The 27,272-nt window shown below is 35.8% G+C and overlaps 3 protein-coding genes across 3 annotated transcripts; 2 read left to right on the forward strand and 1 right to left on the reverse strand.

Moving 5' to 3' along the window:
- The first annotated feature begins 578 nt into the window (after window positions 1-578).
- PTAC6 (plastid transcriptionally active 6) lies at window positions 579-6,455 on the forward strand. The gene is made up of 6 exons (XM_059599785.2): window positions 579-1,131; window positions 1,264-1,332; window positions 2,211-2,315; window positions 5,173-5,292; window positions 5,811-5,900; window positions 5,988-6,455. The coding sequence occupies exons 1-6, from the start codon at window positions 637-639 to the stop codon at window positions 6,102-6,104; spliced, it is 996 nt and encodes a 331-aa protein (XP_059455768.1). The 5' UTR covers window positions 579-636; the 3' UTR covers window positions 6,105-6,455.
- A 3,954-nt stretch (window positions 6,456-10,409) lies between these two features.
- LOC132184531 (agamous-like MADS-box protein MADS9) lies at window positions 10,410-12,703 on the forward strand. The gene is made up of 7 exons (XM_059598203.2): window positions 10,410-10,597; window positions 10,730-10,796; window positions 11,384-11,445; window positions 11,521-11,620; window positions 11,705-11,734; window positions 11,932-11,976; window positions 12,525-12,703. Exons 1-7 carry the CDS (start codon window positions 10,410-10,412, stop codon window positions 12,672-12,674), a joined length of 642 nt encoding a protein of 213 aa, XP_059454186.2. The 3' UTR covers window positions 12,675-12,703.
- Window positions 12,704-17,168: 4,465 nt separating this feature from the next.
- On the reverse strand, window positions 17,169-22,337 carry LOC132184156 (Protein phosphatase 2C family protein). The gene is made up of 5 exons (XM_059597669.2): window positions 22,076-22,337; window positions 20,887-21,804; window positions 19,668-19,992; window positions 18,017-18,172; window positions 17,169-17,586 (listed from the first exon to the last, which is right to left on the reverse strand). The coding sequence occupies exons 2-5, from the start codon at window positions 21,633-21,635 to the stop codon at window positions 17,290-17,292; spliced, it is 1,527 nt and encodes a 508-aa protein (XP_059453652.2). The 5' UTR covers window positions 21,636-21,804; window positions 22,076-22,337; the 3' UTR covers window positions 17,169-17,289.
- Window positions 22,338-27,272: the final 4,935 nt, after the last annotated feature.

Consider the following 27,272-nt stretch of genomic DNA (forward strand, 5'->3'; position numbering starts at 1 on the left):
TGTCAAAATCGCTGGAAGTTCAGGGGAGCTTTATGAAGTTTCCCCTTATTTTTATGAATTTATAGGGATATTTTTGCTTAAAAAAAAATAAATTAAAGAGGTTTTTTTTTTAGGACAAAAGGGTGTATTGCAAATTTTAGAGGATGCTAATAAATTTTTTAATTCGGGAATATATTGTAAATTTAGTGTTTCATGGGAGGAAATTGCAAAATGACTGTTTTAGAGGAAGTAATTGTTTATATATAAATGATTAAATTCACTTTACCCATTTAAGTTTTAGAGTTTTTAATTTGAACCATAATGTTTAAAAATTGACAATGTACTCATTTAATGTTTCAAAAATTTTCAATTCAAATTTTTCATTACTAATTTCCGTTAAATTAGATAAAAATTTATGAAATTACATAATTACCCTTAGGTCTTTTTTTTAAAAAAAAATCGAAAGGTCTGAATTAATTTTTTTTAAAATATTATTAAATGCATTGCTAATTTTTAAATATTATAGTTTGAATTGAAAAATCCTGATACTCAAGGAAAAAGTGATTTAATCCGTACATAAATAAACATCTACTTCCCGGGGCATTTCCAGCTCCTTTTATTCCCTCCAAAGTCTTAAACCCCCTAATCCAAAACCCCATGGCCATCTCCAACACCGCTCTCTTCCTCTTACCATTACAATTCCCGGCCTTCACCACCCAACACTCCTCGCTCCTCTTCCACTCCCCACCACCACCACCGCTCTCACTCAAACGGGCCACTAGTACCTACTTTCGTCCTCTCACTCCGTCTCGCAGAAACCCCTTCGTAGTTCGCAATGACGACGGCGATGCCGACGGCGGTGGCCCCGACGACTACGAAATGGACGAGGAGGAGCTCGAGGAGATCGACAACAAGAAGGACTTCGACATCGAGTACGAATCCCTCGCGGAGGCCTCGGCGGCCGATGGTGGCGACGGCGACATTGCCATGGTGCAGAGCAAGAGCTTCGTGTCCACGCAGGGCTGGGACTCCGAGGTGGTCGTGGATTACAGAATCAACGAGGACGAGTTCCACAAGCTCAGCTTGCTTGACTGCGATTTCTTCATAAGGAAGCCCCCGGACCCCGATAACGATGTCTATGATTTCAGGGAGGTCAGTAGTGGGGTTTTTCTTTTCTAACTTTTGGGTTGAAGTTTGAGGTTTGAATGTGAATCACTGTTGATTCTAATGTGGGTTTTGTGTTTTTTTACTGTAGTTATTGATTTTTTTTTTCTTGGGTTGTAGATGTATGTTACTCCTCCTGATACAGATGTTTATGCAATTCCTAGGGTGCTTGCTCCGATGCCTCAGAAGGTAATCTGATTAGTTATTATTTTGTGAAGCAATACACATTCAATTGCCAACTGTTCTATATGTTTATGTAACTACATTATCCCATAATATTTTTCTAATATTCTCCCATAATCATAATAATTGCATATTATTGCAATATTTCTATTGTTAAGAATTATTCTGTAATAATTGCATGATTGCAATCTTCTCATTAGTAGGTGATTATGTAATAGTTATTTTTCTAGAATAAGCCGCAATCCTCTTTATAAAAAGGTTGTGGATGCTGTGTGGAAAATTCGTGGAAAAGAAATACAAAGTTGCATAAGGCATTTGGAGATTGGTCCCCCTAAGTGATCAATTGAGGTCCGATTCCCTCAGAGCGATCAATTTATCCATTTTCTTTGAATATTGAACGAAAGAAACCATTGGGTTCCTATCACAATTACCACACACACATATATACGTATATATAAATATATGTTGTGATGCTTAGTAGTGTCATAAGGGAAGGCTCGCAAAGATAGTTTGATTGAGAGTGTGCCAGTTGAAAAGAAGGTGCTCTTCATTGGTTGCAACAGAGTCTTATCTATCCCCCACGTAGTATCTAATGTAATCTCTCTACTTAAGTAATCTATGTTGAGAATAAATTGATTAAGAATTTTTTCATTTGTCCTTTTCCAATTCCTAGTAGGAATGGGCCTAATCTCGACTATTATACATACTTAAGTGTTAAATACAGTCATATGTGGTTAAATTGAGATATCACTATGTTGCTCTCTCTCTCTCTCTCTCATGATTATGGCAAGATGTTTGTTGAAGCCATTTAACTATGTGCTCTGTGACTTCATCCATTCAATATGTTATTAACCGGTGTTCTTCCCCTTTATGTCAAATTATAGTACATTCGCTGCGCCAAGAGTGATTATGGATGCTACAATGTCACAGAGCCACCCATTGATGCACCTCGAGATCCATTATATAAAACTGAGAGGGAGATACAGAAGGTATGAGTAAACTATTGCTGTATTATATGTTATCTTCTAAATTGTTATGCAACGAAAAATTTGATTTTTTTGTTTTGCAACTGTTCTTATTCTTTATTGAAAAAGGAAAGAAATACTCGGTTCCTTTCTAGTCTAATCTTATTTTTTCCAATTCACACTAGGATTAAAAAATTTGTACTGATTTATGTCTTTATAGGTGTTCTCTTATGATTTACTTCAATTTATAGTATCTTAACCTCAGATCATAATTAAGAGACATAAGCAATATTAGGTGGAGTATAATAACTGTGGTCAATGTTTTCTCTATTTGACTTATCAAAAAAAAAAATGTTTTCTCTATTTGGGTAAACAACAAGAGTAATGCTAGAAGGATGACTAGAGTCCTCCCAAATGTGATGTGACTTTTATAATCATCAATAGATCAAAATTTAATAATAATCATCTCAAATTCAATGGTAATTTTAAAAGCCACATCGCATTTAGGTGGACTTTAGTCGTAAGAACAATTATGTAGATTATGGCATTAGAGTGAGAGTAGTTAACCTTTCTTTGGCAATACAACTTGGAACTTCTTATTTGGTTTTGAACATTTGACCAGCATGTCAGAGATTTGTATTTAATGGATCACTTGAGATGGTAACCAGTCTTTGTTGTCCTGACCTTATGTCAAATAATGCATTGAGTCACCATATTCTTGACTGTTACCTTTTTGCTTCTTGAAAAGGTGAGGACACAGTATTGGGATTACTAAGTGCTAATGCCTGTAGGGCCCAAGTGAGGCTAAGAAATGGGATCTTACTTAATGTATGCAGGTTTGTGTATGATCCTGCATATTTCAGCATCAATGGTTGTTATAAGCTCATTAAGTTCTTTTAATCTTAAAGCAATTGGTCTTTAATGGGCTGTGCTTTATAAAAGCATATGTTGCCATCTTTTGCTCCCCTTGCAGTGATGCTAAACTTTCTTAACTGATTTTCTAAAGTTTAGGTGCTGAATAATGTATGCTCTTAACCTTTCTTTCTTTTTTTCCTCTTGTTAATGCATTTGACATTTTGAAATTTTGAATCATTTGATCTATCCAACATAAACATTCTTCCATCTGTTGAGTCTTTGCAAACACTTATGTTATTTTCTTTCTATGTTAGTTTTGATGGTTGAAGGAACTGATGTTTAACATCAAAACCAAAGTACTATCTACTCTTTAAGTTATCATTTCCACGAGGTTTAGAATTGGATATTGTGTAAAATCAGGATCATCTGCTTTGGTCCTAAACGTGGTCATGGAGGCTTTTTCTTTGGTCTGGCATATATGTGGCTTAAAAACTTTGATGAACGCCTAGTCTTGTTTAACCTTTGTGACAGAGAGGTGGGTAGGTAGTCTTGCTGAGTCAACTAGCTTCATGATGTCGTTCATTGCAATTCTCAGAAGACATTTGAGGAAAAAAAAAAAAAAAAGGAGAAAAGAGAGATTTTTCCTTGCCTAGTTTGTTTAGCTAGTCTCAGACAGCCTCCTGCACTACATGGGAAGGTAGACCGTACCTTTGGGAGGGGACAATTACTGTTTAAAAAAAAAACGTGAACTTATTTTTTCTATTGTAAGTAAAAGAGAAGCATTTGAAGCTACAAGTCTGACCATGTTCACAAGGATGCAAAATCATTAATGTATGACTTTCAATTGATCTGTACAAGAAAGACTAACAAGATTAGGGACCTGCTTTGCTTTAGAATCCTTAGTGGAAAAACATTAGCATCTATCATGAACAAACATATCTTTTGGATTTGGGAATAAACATTTGGCACATTTTTTTTTTCTTTTCTAATTTCAAACTATAAAAAAGTCTGAACTGAAGTTGGTATTTGCCATGGGACAATTTTGGCAGTTCTGTTGGCTGCTGAAATTAGTTTCTTTTGTTTGGAGAGACATGAAATATGAGTTATGACAAATTAAAGTTTTGGATGGCAAACAAGTAGAGAAATGGAAGAAGAAAAATATGACAAACACACACAATGATGCAAAAAATTTATGTGGTTCGGCACAATGGCCTACATTCACAGGCAGAGACAGAAGTTACTAACAAATATAGAGTGCAAAAGATGGTGAGAAACACGCAATTCCAAGTAATACACTAAAGCCTCACTTACTCAAAGAGAAATTTTTAGTATCCAAATTCTTTGAGTGGGCTATTAAACCAAGCTCTTTCTTTCACACACCCACAAAGCTCTTATTCTCAATATGGGTCTCTATACAAAACACATCACTGGCTATTTATAGCAGCTTGAGTTGGTCACACAGTGCCAACCTCTTTACCCACAAGACAAGGAAAGGTCAATTTTGGCTGCTCATGAAAAACCCACAATTTGGCTAGGCGGCACGAGGAGTTAGACAAAGCTGCTCCAGTCCTCCTATTAGACGGAAACGCACAAAGTTTTGTCATGTCAGCCAACTTCACAAGAGTGGGAGGCAAGAAAACAAGTTGGGTGGCGGAATCCAGGTTACATTAAATGCACCATAGCTGGCCGAAGTCAAGCCATGCATTACAATATGTTTGGTATGACATATAGGTGATGAATCTCAAAGTTCAGACGACTTCAAAAATATTGAAAATATCAGTAGGCTTGGCACTGTAACAACCCAATAAATTTCAGAATGTCTATTTGATAGCATCGCATGATAGTATGATATGTGGTCATTTTCACAATTCCTTCAATATTGTAGCCGATTCTTTGTTGAGTGACTAATTAATAATATTACTTATCAAAAAAAAAGTGACTAATTAATAATATTGAACACTGAAAGGATGAATATTATCTTCCTTACTTTTAGCAACAGCATCACTAGGCTGCAAATCTGTTCCAGGTTTTCTTGACGAAGCACTACAGGAACCGAAGGTTGGCTGACCCAGAGTTTGTGCTAGATTTTGAGGAGATTTATGTTATTGATTCCAAATCAAAGTCAATTACCAGAGCTAAAGTTTTGGTGAGGATTTTTGTTTGTCAACATTAGTTTAAAACTGCTATAAATATTTTTCTTATGCTACTTGTGGATGTGGAGTTGTTTTTTTTTTTTTCAGCAGCCCTTTTGATTTTGGTCAATCATATTGAGCAGTTTAGCTGTTGGACCATGTTCCCAATTTGAAAATGGCAATGCTTTAGGCTATTGGCAAAAACGCTTTAGGTTATTGACGACCAAGTTTGAAGAACAATCTTCCCCATCTTTGCCTACATCTGTTTTATGCCTCCAAAAAAAAAAAATGACCCCATAAATGGCAATGAATTTCTAATGGCGGGCATGTTTGACTTGTTAGCATGATTGGATCCCTTCGCATTTTGTGATTCTTTAACCATAGGTTTCAGTCTTAGTGATTACATGAGAAATCCTTCTTTTCCTTGCTCATCAACCAAACTACTTTGTCCTTCTATTAATAGTTCTAGCTTATATTGTGACTTTTATGTTTATTTACTTTATTTTGAAAAGAATGATAATGCCTTCTGTAGGTTACAGTTCCAGGAGGAAGAAATAGAGATAGAAAGAGTGATTTGCTTGTAATACGAGATAAAGGGAATTCCTTCAAAATAATTCATTCGGTGAATATCCTTGATCTCTATCATTCTCTGTACATAGATCTGTTTGTTTTTCATGGCCTGATACATTGTTCTCTTTGATGCTTCCAGAGTGAAAAAGATGATCCTACCACTGTGATAGAGAGAGAAGAGTGGGTCAAGACCAGACATGACATGGAGAGACATCTTAGAAAGTTAAGGGACTTTAGTGTTTCAAATTGGTTCTAGTCAATCAGCAGAGTTTTGAGGTTGCTTCATAAAGATATGCAACAAACGAAGATTGTTTGGAGGTGAGCATATGTAAATATATTGACGTTTACACTTTCAGTGTATATTAGCAGCAACATGGGCATATATTACCTCTTTTGCAAATAATTTCTGCTGATGTTTAATAGATGAAGGTTCCTCGGATTTGATGAGTTCTACGCACTTGTACTAGCTTCCATTTTGTACCTGGAAACGTACTTTACCTTGTATTTTGATTTTGTATGAAGGTTGATAAAAGTTTATGTACTGAAAGAATGGTGTATCAACTTACAGTTCAAGTTCCAATTCTAGGTCTTTTGATCTATTATGAGATGTCTAGGTCATCAACTTGAAAGATGTTGCATTTCTCCTTACATATCTTATGCCAAGGAATACCCCATTGAACAAGAGATTTGTAAGTCATTAACCGTCATCATCACTATCACTATCACTATCATCTTAGAAAAAGAAAAAAAAAAACAACTTAAATATAAATACCCTCTTATTTGAAACCCTAGACTCTTGTTCCAACATGACTTTTATTATTATTTTTATTCTTTGGTAATTTCGATGTGATGAGTTTGTCAGAATTGAAACAGTTTGCTAGTGCTGGCTTCATCGAGCATAAGGCCAATGGGGTCAGTTTGGTTGGATAATAAAGTTCTAATTAATTTCTCCGACCCAATGGCCAATGGGTGCCACTAATTTTAGTTTGAGAGTACTAGAATTATCCCTTACCTTAATCAGCAGATTGAATCTTGCATGGAGGATTAGATTGATATATGGTTTTGTGGCTAATAGGGCATTCTACCCTCGAGTTGAGCAAAAACAAAAAAGATTTCGTACCCCTTGAATACTTTTCGTTTTGCATCTTCGAGACGTGTTGCACTTTCATGTCCAGGTAATACCCATATAGCACAAACGGATGTTATGTTTTTTCCGGCCAAAAATCTCTTTCAATAAGTCATAAAAGTCAACCAATTGGTTCATTAATTTGCTTCTTTTGTTTCTTCTCTCTTGGTTCACTTTGTCGAGGTTGGGAAGCGAGTCGTCCATTCCCAAAGATGAGCATCTTATTATATGAGTTGTTTGAACAATAGAATGCTGCATAATCCCTCTGGTCTGGTGCATGTACATTTGCGCCTGATTGAAGTAGCATTTCATAATTAAATAGTTGAAATGATGAACACACAAGTTTGAATCAGAGAGAGTCACCAACTTCAGTTTTCAAAGTAGTACTGTCAATCTAATATGTCTAGAGTGCAAATGTATGTTTTGGTACAGTAAATTGCCTGAAAGTTTGCAATTTCTGATATGCATGATTAGACAGATTGACAATTAACTGACACTCTCGGATACTTGTCCCTTTCTACTGTGGTCAACCGGAAAAAGCTAACCATGAAGTTCATAATACATATATGTTTTTGTTTGTGAAAAATACACTTTTCATCATTGTTGATCTGTTGTTGAAAAGAAAGCACGTTAAATTGGTGGATATTGAAGGGCTTTAGCAAGTGCGTATGAAATGAAACCCTCTCTTCTCTCTTGTGTAAATAGACGAATATATAGGTGAGTAAACTAGAACTACAAGCAACCTTTATGTATAACTTAGATAGATTGAGATTGTACGTAAAGTATGAAGCTTTCCTATATTCTCCGGTCTCTTTGGTGAAGCCCTTCTCTTGTATATATATATATATATATATTTGGGAAAAAAAAAAAAAGTGACAACCTAGCTTGTTTAGGCAGTTCTCAAATACATGTACATGACTTCCTTTAAGTTATGGTACACAAAAGGGATGTAGCCGCTGGTCTGGCCAATTTACAATACCATGTTTGGATTGTAAAGTTGCTAAAACAAAGAGATAATGGGAAGAACAAATAGATAGTATGAGCATTCATAGTGGTTTATCTAAAATGGTTACCTAAAACCTACTTTTTTTTACCTTAACAAACCACTTTTCAAAACCTGCCTTCTAAATCTCTTTCCTATTTTATTAAAATAATATTTTTCAATTTTTCAATCACCCAATCGGCCTCTAGTCTAGGCTGTCTAGCCAGAGAAGAGCTAGAGAGAATAATGGTAAAAAACTTCCCAGAAGGTAGAATCAAATTAGAGAGGAAATCGTCTTATTTATATTGAGATAATATAACCGTTGGAAAAATATGACCATTGAAAAAAATATATGGCCATTGGAAAATATGAATGTTTGAAAATATGACTGATGGAAAAAATATATATATATAATAAAAAGAAGAATGAGAAATAATATTTAAAGAAAGTAGAGAAAATAGTTGAGTCTATTGGAATATGTATGAAAAAGTAAAAAAGTAAAGTAGATAATATTTTTTTAAAAAAAATTAGCTATAATGGAGAATGTTGATGGAGCGAGTACCCTCTAATAATCAAATTGATACTTTCACTGTTAATTATTTTTAATGTAAAAGCACCCCAAAAAGAAGAAGAAGTAATTTTCAGCCTTTTGGTGAATTATTATAAATAAAATTCAGGCCTTTTTGTTTAAGGAAAATGGCTTTTAGGTCAAAATTTAAATATTATTAAGTAAAAGCAGGTGTTGTAATTTAATGAGTAGCTAATTTATTGCTAAAAAAAAAAAAAATTGCATATCTTAAGGTATGGGGTTTAATCCACTACTACCCCTCGTTATTAATCCTAATTTCTAATGGACAAAAATTTGCTATAAACTAGTTTGTAACTAATGCATACAAACACATCTAATAAAGTGATATATGTCATTTAACATGCGAGAAGCAAATACTTTTTATTTTTATTTTTTAATACAATGTGCTTCTCGCATATTTTTTATAGCTCATGCCACTTTATTATGTGAGTTTGTATGAATTTATTACGAATCCGTTTGTAACAAATTTTTGTCCATTCCTAACAATCTAACGCGTTTTAATTGAAGCTTATAGATACGTTTAAGGCATGAGTAGCTTAATATAAGTGAGTTCAATTATGACCCCCTCAATGCTCCAAACTATATGCCATTCCTTCCTTATTTTTCTTCTCCTTTTTAGAGTGGGGGCTTCTCCTCTCAATTTTCTAATGTTGAGTCTTATGATTAGGGAGACTCATTATTAATCATTTTAATTTAGCCTCCAAAGTTTCACCTCACTAACAATTGGAGAATTGCTTCCATTATTTCCTTTTGATATAAAAATGATTGGTCTCAATACTTTTTTATATTTTCTCCATCTCATCTTACAAATTAACCATTAGATTTGTGAATTTATGTGGATATCACATAAGTCAATGATAAGCATTACAAATCTAATGGTTGATCTATTGAATTTATAGGAGAATATGAAGGAAATATGAGCAAATTATTGACACTAATAATTTATCTAACATACTTAAGCTCCTCAGTTCTTTTGATAGTGTCGACTCTCTCTTAATCTCTCTTTTCGATTTTATATTATTTATCATTGTTGTGCACGGTAACAATATATAACTAGACTACTACTAAGATTGATAGAAATGTAAACTTTTTTTTCTCACAATTTAGCTTATTGAGCCGCTACCACCACCACCTGACATTTTCCACATATTTGTACCCTTAATTATTAGATGAAGTCCACAAACTTCTCTTTTGGACAGCCCAAGTTTTTGTATTTATTCACCTTAGTAAATAGTAATGTTCACATGAGATTTATGTTTTGTTTTTGTTCTCTTAAAATTGATGTATTTTAATCGGATGGTTTAGATATAATGATGATACCAGATTCTTATCCATCAATCAAACGCCAGACAAGACCATCACAGAATACGACATGCACGTACATCCCTCATTTTACGTGTCAAAAACAACCTAGTCCTAGTCTTAGTTCCCACTTGACGCCCTAGAAGTTGATGAAGCTTATCAGTCACAGATTTTAAATTAACTGAAACCCTAAAAAACCATCAAACTAATATCAGTCACGTAGTTAAAGGGAGAGAGAGAGAGAGAGAGAGAGGGAGAAAGAGAGAAAAGAGACCAATGGGTAAGATGGAAGACGAATAATAATTCAGCATCAGTTCTAACAAAAAAATAATAATAATAATAATTCAGCATCAGATAAAAGCAGTTGGGTTGGCATGGCTTTGTCACCAACCCATAAACTGATAAACAAATCCTCCCCTCCTGTGCTACTCAGAAAGCTTCTTATCCTCCAACTCCAATTAGAAACGCTCCTCTCTCTTTATTATTAAATTCTGTATTTCTTCCATTTCACAAGCAAAGAAGAAGAAGAAGAAGAAGAAGAAGAAGAAGAGGGTTTTGAGAGATGGGGAGGGGCAAGATTGAGATAAAGAGAATAGAGAACTCAAGCAACAGGAATGTGACCTTCACAAAGAGGAAGAGTGGGATCCTGAAGAAGGCTAAGGAGATCAGCGTTCTCTGTGATGCTAAAGTTTCGCTTGTTATCTTTGCCAGCAATGGAAATATGGTGGAATACTGCAGCCCTTCAACTACGTACGTATATGAACTCTCTCTTTTGTTTTCCTGGCAAAAAGGAAGATTTTTTTTTTTAAAAAAAAAAATTATTTTATTTTTTACAAATCTCTCTCTCTCTCTCTCTCTCTCTCTCTCTGTGTGATGGTGAAGGCTGATTGACATCTTGGAGATGTACCACAAGCGGTCTGGGCAGAAATTGTGGGATGCCAAGCATGAGGTAGCTGTTGATTCTCTCTCTCTCTCTCTCTCTCTCTCTCTCTCTTCTCTGATCATCTATGGTATTCTTCAACTCTTTCTATGAAATGTTTTTTTTGCTAAAAAGATGTTAAGAAACATGAACTATAAATTCTATATATGTACAGATCTACAAATGGGATCTGTAAGTCCCTTTCTCTTTCTTTCTAAATATTGTATTGTTTTTCATTGAGAAAGAAGACTAAAACTAGATGAAGTGTAACATATATCCATGAACAGATCTGGAAATAAAAGCATTATTCCCTCCCTTCCTTTTCCTTGCAAATATTGAAAACTAAATGGATAGTAGCTAGGTATAAGAAAATAAATATAATATTATATATGTAGATCTATCTTTGTCTGATGGTTTCTTCATGACTAGAAGAAGCCTAGTAATTAAACTGCAGCTTCCATAACAGATCTGCTATTAGATTTTCATTTTTTTCTTTCTTTTGAAGAAACGATCTGCTAATTAAAGTCTAGACACTTTATGGATTTGTATATTTACTTCTTCTTTTGGCTGCTGAGATAAACTAATTGTTAGGGTTTCCAACCATGATAAACTCACAGAACCTCAGCAACGAAATTGATAGAATCAAGAAAGAGAATGACAGCCTGCAGATTGAACTCAGGTAGGTTATTTGGTTTCTTTTCTTTGCCTCTCTCTCTCTCTCTCTCTCTCTCTCTCATGTTGAAGTATATTACAGGCACATGAAGGGGGAGGATATCACATCTTTGAACCATAAAGAGCTCATGCTCCTTGAGGTTGCCCTTGAAAATGGCCTCAGCAGTATCCGCGAGAGGCAGGTTAGTACCAAAATAGTAATTATTTATTTGATTATTGAAGGTTTAATTAACTCTCTCTACTCTCTACCCTTTTTGTTGTTGCAGATGGACTACTGGAGGATGGCTAAGAAAAAAGTACGTGTAGATCCAACCATGTATAGTGCATGTGCATTTTATTTTATATCATATCCCATTTGAATGATAGGATTATAGCATATAACTTATTGGCAAATATTGTTTCTTTAAGCAAAAAGAACTTGTCGATCTTCCTAAGTATCTGAAAGATTTGCTCTTTGCCTGACCTCAAACATTTCTGTGTGGACATTCCTCAGGACAATTTCTTGGAGGAGGAGAATAAGTGCCTTAATTTCACTCTGGTATATCCTCATTATCCTCTCATTCTAACATGCGCAACTGTAGACAAGCATGTATATGCGAATGTTAGTGCATGAAATATATGATATGTGCAAGTCTTCATGTTGTATGTAAATGTTATGCTTAAATGTGCCGTGCTTGCATTTACGTGCATGTATATTAGTATATATAGAAATAGGCATTTTGTGTGAATGGAGAGGGGAAGATCGTGAGTTTTGTGAGCATGCCTCCAAGAATTGTGCACTTGTGGTGATCAACTTCGATCTATTAAACTCAAACATTAACATGGGTGAGGATCATGTAAAGAAACTTGGCATCGAGCTAGCTGCACATTGCTCTAAATAAAACTCTAAAAATAAATAAGAAAAGAAAAAGTGATACAGCTAGAAGTTATCTTAATGATTAGTTCTTTTTGCCCCTAGCTACTACTAGCTAAGTGGCTTTCACTCGTGTACTTTCATGTGTACATGGGACGCCTTACACTTCTAATGATTATTAATTAACTCTACTAGTGCTAACCGTGACTAAGATTCCCAAGCCTGTACTACAGCATCAGCAGGAGATGGCCATGGAAGCAGCAAGCAGAGAAATGGAAGATGATTATGAGCAGAGGGTGAGGGACTATAATATTTCTCAAATTCCTTTTGCTTTCCGTGTGCAGCCTATTCAGCCAAATCTACAAGAGAGGATGCAATGGTAGTACGTAGTTACTGATTTGATTTTAGCTGTCCAGTGTCTGTAATATTTTTCTCCTTATGCTATACTATATATATAGCATCAAAACCTCCAATAAAAGTGTGTGATCGAACATTTATGGCTTGTGGGATGCGATCATTTCGTGTACCATGGTTGCCTTAGTGTATGATATTTCAACATCAATATATATTACTTGTTATAATTAAGGTCAGTGAATTTGTTCAATCTTTGTATTATTTTTTTAGCCTATATAAAGACATGCTTTGTGTTATTTTTTTCATTTAAGCCTGAGGAAATAGAAATTTTAAGTCTTTTGACTTTTGTTGACAAAGAGTTTTCTTCTTGTGAGTGTTCTGGATGTCTAGGCTATTTTTTCATTGAATGGTGAGTGTATTATTTGCTTTGTAACTCATGAAAATTGTCATTGAGTTGTGATCACTACAACTCTATATCCCCATGCATGGTAGATTTCCTTTGGGTGGTGAGTTTAACTATTCTTTTGTTCGTTCTTCGTTTAATTGTTTGTTGTTCTAATTTGGTAGTTGGAATTTTTACCTCAGAAATTTAATTTTTTGCTGAATCAAAATTTAATATTACTTTAAAAATTTAAATGTTTATTCATGGTGGAATTTTAATTGATGGTATAGTTAGAATTGATCGAGATCCCAACTTTGAAAATAATTGATTATCCTTGCATATATACTATGTTAGCATAAACCAGAGCCTTATGAATGAAAACTCTTCTTTATTATGGCATGGGAGCTGAGATAGAAATATATCTGCATTAGGGGAAAGGAGGATTTTCGATTCAATAACTGTTAATTTTATCATTTATGTCTTGATTTTCGAATTATATATAGAATGAAAAATGTTTGTCTCCAGTGCAAAAGCTTGTTTGGTTACAGTAATTGTCTCAAAGTTTGCAATTTCCGATATATATGCATGATTAGACAGGCTGACAATTTACAGACACTGCTAGAGCCTAGCTAGAGTATACTCGTCCCTTCCCATTGTGTCGAAAGTTGAAACAAAAAAGCTAACGATCGATGAAGTTCATACATGTTTGTGTTTGTGAAAATACACTCTTCTTTTTTGATGTAGCTGAAAAGAAAGTAATTAAGCAAGTTAAATTGGTGGATATTGATGGGCTTTTTGGAAGTGCGTGTGAAACCCTCTCTTCTCTATAGTGTAATAGGTGGTGAGTAACCTAGAACTAGAACTAGAAGTCTAGAAGCAACTTATATTGTATAACCCAGTTGTCAGCAATTTTATTCTCATTTCTCTTCAATTCCTGATGTGACAAAAAAAAACGCAAGCCTATGGGGACCAGGATTCCGGCAATGAAAGAAAAATTGCCAATCAGTTTTTTCTTAAATCTTGGCCCCTCAATGATATCTAAAGGTCTATAATTAATTATAAAATAATAAAATATTATTTAAATTTTAAAAAGTAAATATAAAATAATAAAATAAAATTATAAAAACATATGCGACCCCGTTTTGCCTTATGGGGTGGCCGGCCACCCCAGCTGAACCATGGGATGGCCGCCCCCATGGCCCCAGGGGGTGGTTCTGCCACCCTCAAGGCTCTTGCTTTTTACACTCTCCCATATACTAATCACGCTTTCCTTCTTCCCAATTCATTTTCTTCTATACCTGCACAAGAAATGCAGAGACCAAGAGGAAGAGCATTGGTCCAAGGGCTCTTGCCATTCTGTTTGTGGGTATTTCAGTTCTTCCATTATTGCAACTCAGGGCCGGAGATCTTGATGGCAACAGAACTCCTAGCCAGGAAAACCATCAAACCAAAACTATAGTTTGCTTGAAAAATCCTTTGATTCCAAGGAAAATCCAAGAAACCCAGCAAAAAACCCCAATTCAAGATCAGTCACTATAGTCAATACCAAAAACTTCACCGAATTTAATCTCGATAGCGCCTCCGCCGTGAGCTCGTCCTTATCCCTCGTCGAATCGATCCGATGACCGCCCAAGCTCAACAGCGTTGCGGTGCCGATCTGATCCTTCTCCGGATCGTCTTGGAACTCCGATTTTGATGGCATGATCGCCATGGCCAGCTAAAGCTGAAGCTGATACTCCTCTAACGACATATAGTCCACAGGATTGGCCGCCGCACCCGTGGCGTTGCTAGCCGCAGAAAGTAAATAATATCTTAATATTTTGTTTTACATTTTCTTTTTAAAAGATAAATAATAGTTTATTATTTTATAATTAGTGGGACACATGGCGACTTGTAGACCTTTGGATAACATTGAAAGGTCAAGATTTCAAAAAAAACAGATGGGCAATTTTTCTCCCATTGCTGGGAATCCTGATCCAGCCTAAGGGGTGGTTTCGCTGGTCATTGGGTGGCTGGCCACCTTATTTTTGCTCAAAGGGGTGGCCGATTCTTGTGTTTTCTTTTTTCTTTTTTAAAAAATTGCTTATATATATATATATATATATATATATATATATATATATATATATATATATAATTTTTAATACTACTACTTGCCATGTGTTAGCTTTTTATTAGGTTGATGTGAACTTCCGTCAGTTTTTTGACGCAAGTTAGTCAGGAGTGCTAACTCCGTTTTGATCAATAAGTGGGATACCATTTGTAATATAAATTAAAACTCAAGTGCGTAAAAATAAAGAACAAATTATATTTTACCCCTTCAAAGTTTCAATTTTGGCAATCCACCCCCCAAAGTTCCAAATTTTTGCAATTTGATCAATTATATCCAAAACTTCTCATATTGCCCATAATTTTTTTATTTTTGATAAAAAAAAAATTCGGCCACTCCTTTGGCTATCTGACCATTTTTGCACCCCCAAAATTTGTTTTTTTGTTTGTATTTTTTAAAAAAATAATAAAAAATAAAAATTGGGGGCAATATGAAAATTTTGGGATAATATTAGTTGAATTGCAAAAATTTGAAACTTTGGGGGGTGGATTACCAAAATTGAAACTTTAGAAGTCAAATTGCAAATCGCCCCAAACTTTGGGGAGTAAAGTGTAATTTTTTCAAAAATAAAGTTGTTAAACCATAAGGGCAAAAAGTACTTAATCCTTTAAATTATTTGTTAATGTTTTTGTCTTGGAAAAAAAAATGTAGTGATTTTTCTTTTGCATAAAGGTCATTTGTTTGTGAGAGACCTAAGATTAATTACATGAGGGGAAATAATATTATTTTTTTGAGTGTTTTACAAATTAATTAAACGCATTACAAAACTGTGTTTCGTCCTAACAGAACGTCCCTTTCAAAACGACCAATGAAGTTATGAAAGAGATTTTTTAATCTATGTTTTGGTTTAAAAATTATTTTGATGTAATATAAAGATGAGAACATTTTTTAATTGAATCTACGTTTTGAAACATATTTTGTATTTTAAATTGTTTGTTAGTTGTTTTGAGTAAAAGTATGTTTTTGACCAAATGAGATTAGACCAGGCCATTACCGAGGAACGACACTAGTCGACGTCCCAAATAAGTGGCTGGACAACCCAAGTTACTCAACATTTTATTTAGACATGTGGGTTCAATATGAGCTCTCTCTCACAATAGACTCCCCCAAATTGCTGAATATCCAAATCTGGTTCCGAAGGCTAGGAATGTGCGCTCATTAGTCTGAACATTTTTCCCGAGAAAGATGAGATAGGAAAGAGACAGATGAGTCCATGGCCAACTTGTTTGGGTGAGACCTTTCTGAAAGGTAGGTGGAAAACGAGTTTTCCATTTTGACAAGGTGGTTAAAAGCAGAATCATGAGGCTTTTTGAGTCTTCCCCTCCGTTGGAAGACACCACTTTTTAGCTAAAACTGCAGTTCGGCTGCACTCGTTTCAAGCCCAGACCCCCAGTCCACCAAATTCTTTGGGCAGTCAACAGGACAAACGGTTCAAAGAAGGTTTTGGTTCACCCACATCTTGATCGGGGGTGGTGGTTGAGTGAGCCGAGCTGACTGATTTAATAAGGGTAACGCTGCCCGCCATTCAAGTAAGCCAAACATTTATATTCCTAGCTCACCTGGTTTTTGTAAATTAAACAAGACAACTAAGATACGATTCTGAAAATTTTGTTAAGATAAAAGAATTCTTCCATTGATTGTAAACAAATAAGTCAAGATCAGCCAAATTCCCAAGCTCTAATGGTCTTGCAGATTAACTTTTACTATAACCCCATGGCAATCCATATTTTAGTAATTAATGTGGTAAATATCATGTAAACTACCCAATAGTTTGTAAACACGATAAGTATCATGTGAACTGCTAAGTGACAGTCTACATTTTGTGACTGACGTGACAGGTGCCACATCAGTTTGTAAAGCGCTAGTAGAAATAATTGCACTCCTAGCACTCATTGTGAAAATAAACATATGCATGGCAATCGCCCCCTATCTCTTCTCCCTCCAACAAAGTGATCCTAAGAGCCACACTGTTGGACTACCAAAGACATAGGGAACAAAAAGCATGAGTAGACAGGGTGAGGCGCTGTAACAGAGAATAAAATTAAGCATATACCAACTCAAACCAAGAAATGCTATTTCGATTCTAAAAAAGCCCGACTCAATGAAATATGAAAAAGAAATATAGAATAGTATATACACAAGAGAGAGAGACTCATACATCGCTAGAACTCGTGATATATGAAACAACAACAGTGATGTCATCAAGCTTGCCACCATAATAGCGGAACCCAGCATCTTGAGCAGCAGTGGAAAAAGGTGTTTGCCGGTCTTTATCCTGTGCTCGTTGACGTGCAAGTGCTGCTATCTTCTGAGCTGTCACCTGAGGCCCTAAGCCAGCTCTCATGGCATGAACCACGACTGCAGTAATCTCATTGTTGTATAAGTTGTCAAACAGTCCATCTGTGCCAGCAATTATGGCATCTCCCGGAGCAACTGGAACCGTAAAAACCTAAATCAAACAAAGCCCACTTGTCTTATTAACACAATTCAATAATCAACCAACTTAAATTACAAATTGATGGATCCATTTTTATTCTCTGCTTAGCACCTTTGTTTTACGAAATAGAGTTCTACAACCAAATCTGAAAATTGAACATAGTACTTATAGACTTCTAGTGCCCAACAATCATGAGTTACTTCAAAAAAATGGGAAACCATTAATAAATTCACCATAATTAGAGGGCACTATAACACATCCTTAACAGTTATAATGAAACAAATCTGTTCCCTAAAGGAGGAAAGGTTTACCCATCCCTGACCAAGACATCCATTCCCATAAAATATATAAAGGAAACAAGATACCAATTCGAACTATAATTAAGTTCCTTCATAAAAGGAATTTGCAAGAAGTGAGGAGAAAATGAGTAATAGGCACATACCTGACCAGAGCTAGGTAAATCGCCGTTACTTCCACTTTCCAGTTGATACGTGAAGTTAAAATCATGCTGCTGCACAGGGGATCGAAAGATGGTGCATCCTTCTCGGACCACCATAAAGCCACTGTCCCCTAAGTTAACTGCATGAATGCCCTGGGCCTGGAATGACAAGCCAAGCATAAATTTTTGTTGCCAGCCAGTTAGCATAACAAAAACAAAAGACTCCCAAAATCTTGTTTCAGAGAAGTAAAACACCAAAAGATTAAACACGTATACAGAGTCATGCAGTAAAAAGTCGTCCAAAAATACACAAGTCATTCACTTCCTCAAGTACCAAGAGATATGATGCACTTCCTCTTAACCAGGGGAGGACATGCAGTCACTCAAACCTTCCAGTATTGATTGATGGCATTGAAGCAAACCATATAAAAACAAATCTGGCAGCCTAATCCTAAGGCCATAGGCCTCATAACATCTATAAAGACTTTACAGTCCGATTTTGGATTAAAAAATTAACTTGTCCTAAGATTGTAAGTCAAAAGGTTTTGGGTAATTTTGACTTAGAATTGCCAATGCTGGCTGCTAGATCTAATAGGCAGCCATAGGTATGATATAATTAGTTTAGAGAGTCTACTTCAGTCATGAGGCCTTTATTTTTTGGTTTTTAACATCATTTATTAGTCAAAATCCCATCAGAACAAGGAAGAGTCTAATGTCTGTTAGTACCGATGCATTATGTTTCATTAGGCTTTAGTTATGAAGGTTATGAGTGCTTTGATTGAGTTTATATGAACTTTTCTTCTTCTCTGCCGGACCATTACTGCTCACAGATACTGTTCAGATCCATTGGTTGTCCTTTCTTGATCAAAGACAACCACAACCATATCCCTAGCTTTACACCCTTTAAAACCCTAAACCTCCAAAATTATTTCCTATCTAGCGATCAGGTGACTCACCAAAACCACCCTTGATACGCTTATATTTGTTGCAGTCCAAAGGTTCCTTCAACCAAGATTCTCGAAACTTAACCCTTTTTGTTCTTTAAAGTCGAGCATAGCTCATACAAAAATCAATCAACAAACCTTAACCTTTCTTTTACTGTCATAAACCCAGTAATTATGGTTTAGCCTAACCCAAGAAATAGAAAGCAGGTTATAACATCTATCCTATGTCACTTATAGAATGAAACCAGCTCTCCAAATAAATCAAGATAATGAATCTTGAACTTGATTAGGTGTTACAATCCACTTAGACACCTCAAGTCAAGTCACTCCTGCCAACATCAAAGCTCATTAGTATATATGTTTTATAGTAAATTATGATGTTACTTCCTCAACACATTTCCATAAGTTTTGTTCCGAAAACAACATTAGAACAAATCCTGGAATTATTTCATAAAGTAAGATTATCATCACCATGCATTGAGATATGAATCAGCAGCAAAAATCCTAAAAGGAACTGCAGTTGGGGGGAGCATAAACAGATCTGACGGATACCATTATAAGAAAAAATAGAATTTCCAATATATCTCTAACCAGTCAGGCAATAGTTACGCTATTTCTTAAAATGATAAATTCAATAGTCGCCCTTTCTAGGCAAATGGCACAAAACTTGAGATAGGCATGAAGGTATGCCCATAATGGAAGAAGCATACCTCGCCTGTGAGTGCTATGATGCATGCCGTTGAGGAACCTTTGGCTTTTGTGCTTGAGTGAGCTTTCTCCAAGACCCTAGCAGGATCAATTGAACCCTTGGGCTCCTCTTTAATAGCAGTTACTGAATGAGACATGAGTTCCCGTGAATACATTCCAGAATCAACACCAAGGTCTGCCCAGCCACCAACACCGTCTGCCACCCCTATGGCTTGTTCATCAACACAAATAAAGTGTGCATCCTCCCCACCAGTTTCTTCCTTATCGGGATGAGGCAGATAGCATGAACCTGAAAGTAGTTTCAGGGTTTTGCCTGCCAAGGTATTCCTGCAATCAAAGCCAGGCAACATGCTAGATGTAAATGCTAGTACTTGATCGCGCTACCTAACCATGTTAACAAAATCATGATGAAATATTTTCACCACAATCCTGTACAAATCTCTCCCACTTTAGGTTCAAAAAATATTTAAAATTTTTTTAAAACAATAAAGAGGCAAAGAAAAGAAAAGAAAAGCTGCCACAATTTTAAGAATTTTATTTGTACTTAAAAGGAGTAACATTAAGATTTGTTGCAATGAACAGTATAATAGTAGCTTTAAACTAGTTCTTTCCACAAAAGGTGAGAGAGAGAGAGAGAGAGAGAGACCATTTCAATTACACCATGAACCTAAGGACAAATAATGAAAGCAAAAATTACAACCAGAATGATGACAATGAAAATGTAATTTGTAGGTCAAAAGTGCAGCGCAACTAGTGCTTGCATCTAAGAGAGAGAAACGAAGAATATCACTACTGTGTAAACAAATAGTTTTGAGAGAAAGCATGAGGAAGCTTAAACCCTCCAAGCAACCATCATAATCCAACATAGGTGATCAGCTTCAAATTTTTTTAATAAGGGCAACACTAGCCCCACCCACCTTATGTTAACCTGGCACTGAACTAGATCCCTCCAGGTCACAAACCAATTAACATCACTATCTTCTGAAAGGATACTTATTGCATCATAAGGACACGATAGGAAAAAAACAGCCTGTGGCATAAGATTGTGACTCACAATGTGTGGAGGCAACCTAGGTTCAGTCTATTCATGTGCTATACGGACATTTCAGGTGACACCTACTTCAAACATCAAGAAAATCATATCTCGTAAATAAATAATGGAATAAAGGTCTCATAAATAAGTCACCAAGAGAATAACAGAAACTGTGTCAGAGAACATACTGTTCAGATGAATCTGTAGAATTTGCAAGCTGTTCCTCCCGAGCAGAATTATCAAAGGTCACATCAGGAGCAGTCCCAGCAGATAAACATGTGGATGATGTGCTATGAAAATCTCTTGGTCCTGACCCTATGAATGGGTGAGAATTGCACCACCTCTTTGCAGCATTATACATGAAATATCCATAAATCGCATTGTCGCGGGGTTGCTCATGGTTTTTCAAACTCATGCTAGCTTTGCTGCAACTCTCGGAACTTCTGTTGGCATAAAAGGTACTGGCACTACTCGTCGGTATTGGAAGGTGCTTATGCCTTGAAGTTAAAATATCTAACGAACATTCACTCAATACAGCTCTGGAACCAGAAGCAGCCATAGGTTTATTCTGAAACTTGCGGCTGACTATAAAGTTCCCAGGTTCAGCAAGCACGCAATCAATGTGGTACGCACAGATCTGAAAGGAAGGCCCAGATACAGATGGAATAGACAGAGTACGCGAAAGTGCTCCAACAACAGATATATTCCTCCTTCGGCTAACCAACTCCGATCTTGCAGCAAATACAGTTCCAGGTCGTAACAAAACGTGCAGGTCCGTAGGAGCGGACGATGATAAAGAATGGAACAACCTAGAACTGCCAAACAACGATTTCCCTTGCCCAATTACCACATCAACCGAGTCCTGGAGCCTACCTTCTTGCACTCCAAGCGACCTCTGGATGGCAGTTCTCAGTTTCGAAAAGGAAGTCGATGGCATTTTACCCTCTTAAGCAAAACAATTTCACTTCAACCCCTCTATTGCAAAGAACACTATTTTCATCACTATATACAAAAGGAAATCTCATAACTCTCAGAACATCTACGTTTAAATTACTTAACAATAAAATCCCTCCTCCCCCTTCACTATATCACAGTGATTCAGAATCCTGAAAAGGGAAATAACCTTAAGTTCAAGTAAAACAATCCTAAACAAGGAAGCACAGCAAAATAATTATACAAATATCTAAAAGTAACAACTAAGACAGATATCGGCCATAGCTATGCTCACATCATTGATTATATTTATTGCCATCACTATTATCACTGATATAGTAAGAACAACCAAACCCAATAATTATTCTTCACAGCAATACTGACCATAAAAAAAGGAAATCCAGCGCAAAGAAAACAGAGAAGTTGATAGGTTGCGGAACTCACCGTTTCTGTACATTCAAATTCGAAAAGATAAGCCCTAGAACCCAAACCTCTGGTCTTATATTCCAGGTAGGGCTCTCACAACAAGGGGGGAATTTAGCTGAATCTTCGGGAGTTAGGTGGGAGACACGCGCCTCTCTATCCCTCTCTCCCTAACCTTCCCTCTCTGATTTCGCGGTCGTCTGAGAGGTCAAGAAACGACAGGATCCAGAGATTTCGTTGGCGGCTAAATGCAATAAAACCCTAGAAGAGCCACGAGAAAGTGACATCCAAGTGGAAACGCTGTAGTTTTTACTTTATATATGGATCATTAGTTTTCTCCAACAATTTTAACCCTATCTTAACTTTGATACGGAAAATTAGAGTAATACTTATATTTTGCTTGTGTGTTATTAAGAATATGTAATTATTAAAATTATTTTTTAATTAAAATTTAATAATAATTAAACACAAATTTAATAATAATTTTAATAATCAGACACAAGTAAACCTAAAATTAGTTGTGGCATAGATTTTTTGGCCGTTAGTGGGGGTAGTTTGGTCTCTGTCGGTCTAACGAAACCCCCCTGGTTGGTATGTTCGCGTGATCTCCGAGTTTCACGTTTGTCATCCAATTTTCTAGGGCCACCAGATATTGGTGTTCGCCAAAATAGAAAGTGATAGGCGGTCCGCTTATGTGCGTTGTGCCTGGCGAATATACTTTTTCTTCTTCATATTTGTAATTAAGTCCTGGCACTCTCTTCTATTTCTAATATAACCACTGCATTTTAGGGTTCCTTTCGTTTATGCCATTTCAAAACTTGCAGTATGAAAAAATAGCGATTATATAAAACAGTTTTTTTAAAAAAACATGATGTTTGGTACTCAGGAATTGAATAATAATATCTATTTTGTTATGTAGTTGCATATTATTATTCCCATAAATTAAAATAGCTATTTTCCTAAAATAAAGAATATATGTTCTTTAGGAATGGAATAACATTTACATTTTTTTAAAAAAATCATTATCCCTGGGTGGTCAGCCATGGGGTTTTAGGGTGATGCGACCACCCTTGGTGGTTGGCCGCGGATGGGGAATTTTTTTTTTTTTTTTTTCTTTGGGGAATTTTAGAATTAGGATATTTAAAAAAATTTAATTCAATTTCAATGAAGAAATTTAGTAATTTTTGTGTTGTTATCAAATGAAGGGTTAACTACTAAATACCCCATGAGATTTTGTTGCTTTATTTTTTCTCTCATAGGGTTTGAGTTTTACCACAGAAGGTCTTTGTGATTTTGATAATAGAACAAATTAGTCATCTGTCAGTTGACCGTTAGTTGACTTAACGGAAGTCCACATTGACCAATCAAATATTAATACGTAGCACCTACTTAATTTTTTTTAATTAAAAAAAAAAATATATATATATATATATATATATATATATATATATTTTTATAAAAAAAAAAAAAAAAAAAAAAATTGGGGGTGGCCAACTGGCCGGATGGGGGTGGTGGCCAAAGAGGTGGCTCGGCCACCCGCAATTTTTTTTAAAAAAAAAAAATATATAAATTTTTTAATTTAAAAAAAAATTAGGTAGGTGCCACATGTCAACATTTGATTGGTCCACATGGACTTCCATTAAGTCAACTAACAAGGACTAATTTGGTCTATTATCAAAACTACAATGACCTCCTATAATAAAAATCAAACCTTAAAAGAAAAAAAAAATAAAGCAACAAAATTCAGGTATTTAGTATTTAACCCTCAAATGAAGGAATATAAATTTTCATTCCATTATAACTTCTTGTATTCTTAGTAACACCAATTCTTATTCCTAAGTAATCATCATTTAAGTGTACTAAACATATCCTTAACTTATTTTGAAACGGAAAAATTTATCAGAAGATTTGGACTACAAGGGTTGATATTAGAACATTGTAATTTTAGCATCAAATATCTTTTATTTGCTTTAGAGTTGGCCCGCCTCGAAAATTTTAAAGGAGTGAGATTTTATAAGCCCAAAAAATATGTCAATTAAAAGTCCAAAACACTTATTGACTCTACCTGGTATTGTCTTTTCTAATTGAATTCTTGATACATAGAAAATAGAGCTATGTAAATCTACAGATTATATATTTCTTTTTCCATATTCCTTTTATTTTTTTAAGTAATGTTGACATGGTAACAATGGCGTGGCATGAGAGACATGCAGCAGACGCTAAATGGCTTTAACATAGCGAACCGTTAAATTTTTGGATAGAATATAGACGGAAGGACTAATAGAAAAACCACATGGACCACTTTTGATAATTTTGCAAAAATTATATAGCAAATACTCTATAACTCATTTCATTCCCTATATTTAGATAAAATCTCAAAAAATTCACCCATATCAGTTTCCTAAATTTAACATATACCTGTGAATAGTTACAATGTTTTTCAATGTGTAGAGAACTGAAAAAGCTTTCCTATACATTATTTTAATATAAACATTTCTCTTTCTTTTCTCATAAAATGTGAGAGTAGATAAGAAACTTGTATTTTCTAAAGAAATGATACTTTAATACTATAAGAAAATGCAAAATAAACTATTGTAAATTATATTTAGATAAGGAAACAAAAAGTAAATTTGTTCCTTAAACTTAGAGAAAATGAAAAAGGAATATAAAGCCGGTTGTGTTATTTATTTATTTATTTTTGCTATTCAATCTCATCTGTTGGTTGGTTGTTTGCTGTAGCACCTAAGCCGACTCCCCCCTTAAATAGATGGAGCCGGATCCAAATTAAGCATCCGGATCCAAGGGTCCAAAATGATCTACTAATAAAATAATAATAAAATTATAAAAATCAAAATAAAAGTACTAAAAAACTTTAAAAATTCGTAAAGTTTAAACGGTGGTGACTAGCTATCACCTGGGGTGGCCAGACACCACAAAAAATTTACAAATTTTTTAAACTTTTTTATTAATTTTATTTTGATTTTTATAATTTTATTATTATTATTTTATTAGTAGATTGTTCTGGACCGTTGGATCATATCTAAGGCTGACAATTTAACACGTGACACGCGAATCCGATACACGAAATTCAGGTTAGTGTTGGACTTTAACGGATTCGGATCATAAATAGGTTATGACAGGTTTATAATCTGATCGTGTCAATCCACTGGATTCGCGAGTTGACACGTTTGACCTGTTTGATTTTTTTTTTTTTATTAAAACTCTAAACACCTCTAAACCTAAAGGCTAAAAGCCTTACCTCTCTTCTCTCTAAGCTCTCTTGCGCCGCCCACAGTCACACTGCAACGAAGCCCCTCTCTCTGACCTTCACCTCACTGCCTCAGCTCACGCCTCACGCCCTCACCTCCGACACCCTCACGGCCTCACCTCGCGGCCTCAGCTCCGATCGCTCTCTCACCTCACGGCCTCCAGGTAGTGAAATTCTCTCTTATGCGATTCACATCCAACGGTCCAGATGCTTAATTTGAGCCCCTCGAATTCCTTATCCTAAATAGATCCCATTCTGAACAGTGCACCCTCCTCAAGCTTCGGAGGATAGCCGCCTTGAGCTTTCGTGCTGTCGCTCTGTTTCTCAATCTTCCTTGACCCATATAAGCTTAAGAGCGATTCTTAAGGTCTTGAAATCCACGACCTCTCTTTCTTTCTCGTGAGATCCGGTCCGGTCCCTCTTATCTTATCTCGACTAAAAATCGAGTCTTTAATTTATTATTATACCTATTCATCCATCTTTTTCTTAAGACTAGTTTAATTTGTGCGAAAAAAGATTTGTCTTTTTGATGATGATATGCTATAAATCCTAATGATTTCGTAATTCGGCTGACACTTTTGTTGGATTGTGGTTCTTGATCAAATTTTTCCGTAAGGATTGTATTAGTGAGCTGCCTGATGAAAAACTCGATTGTATACTCTCACGCCTAACGCTAAGAGAAGCTGTGGCTACTAGTGTCCTTTCAAGAAGAGGGGAGTATTTGTGGGCATAATTGCGCGTGGAGAAACTCACGGTTAACAGATTTATCTGTGCTGGATGCTCACGCTAACCGAGGCCAAAAATCACAGTTAACAGATATATTGGAAGGGGAATTGAGAGGATCCATTCATTCTCGTACCATTATTCGAAATGGAATTCCCTACAAGCAAGAGAAATGGAATTGGAGGGTGTGGGAAAGAGGAAAAGAAAGAAGGCGAGAGAAAATAGGAGGATGAGAGAACTGGCGCTGAAACCCAATCCGCTGCTGCTTGAAGTCTCACATTACAGAATCGCCTACTTCTCTGCATCGAATGAACTTCTCAGCCTTCGTCAGCGGCCTCTTTGCATTTAACAGCCTCATTTTCATTTCTTCTGGAGTGATCTCGCCTGCTTCGAAATCATCCACAGCCTATTCAAAAAGGTAAACAAGAATGCTGAGGATGATTTCGAAGCAGGCGAGATCACTTGAGAAGAAATAAAAATGAGGCTCTTAAATGCAAAGAAGCCGCTGACGAAGGCCGCTGAGAAGGTCATTCGAATTAAACGAGATGCAGTCCGTCGCTGATCTTTTGAATTACTGGACAAAGATCGGTGGCTCTAGGAAGAGGAGCAGGAGGATCACCGTGAGAATTCTTGCTCAAGATGATCGTGTGATCCACGGAATCGAGCAAATCGCTTTCAGATACGGCATTCATGTGTGCCGACTCTAGGTAATTGACCTTACATTGAGAATCGGGTTTAGGGTTTCTACTTGTGATTTTCCATCCCTGTTTCTTAGCGTCTTTTTACATTACAGGTTGAGGAACTAGGCTGACGAACAATCCACGGCAGGTTAGATTTTCTTGATGCAACTTTTGCATATTTGTGCCTACTGACTACTGATGGTTGGTAAGAGCTTTCTCGTGTCCAAATTGTTTGTAAATCCCACACTCTCCATACTACTGTCCAAATTGTTTGTAAATCACACACACTCTCTATTCTACTGCCGCTGAAACTCATTTTACACTTTGGAACTTGAATTTGTTCTGTTCTAGTTGTAGTTGTAGTTGTAATGCTACACATTCTATACTACTGTCGCTGAAACTGATTTTACACAATGGAATTTGTTCCAAAGTGTAAAATGAGTTTCAGCAGCAGTAGTATAGAGAGTAAAATCAGTTTCAGAGTATAGAATGTGTAGCATTACAACTACAACTACCAGAATAGAACAGAACAAATTCAAGTTCCAAA

This window comes from Corylus avellana, chromosome 7 (genome assembly GCF_965113065.1).
Source record: "Corylus avellana chromosome 7, dhCorAvel1.hap1.2, whole genome shotgun sequence".
NCBI lineage: Eukaryota > Viridiplantae > Streptophyta > Magnoliopsida > Fagales > Betulaceae > Corylus > Corylus avellana.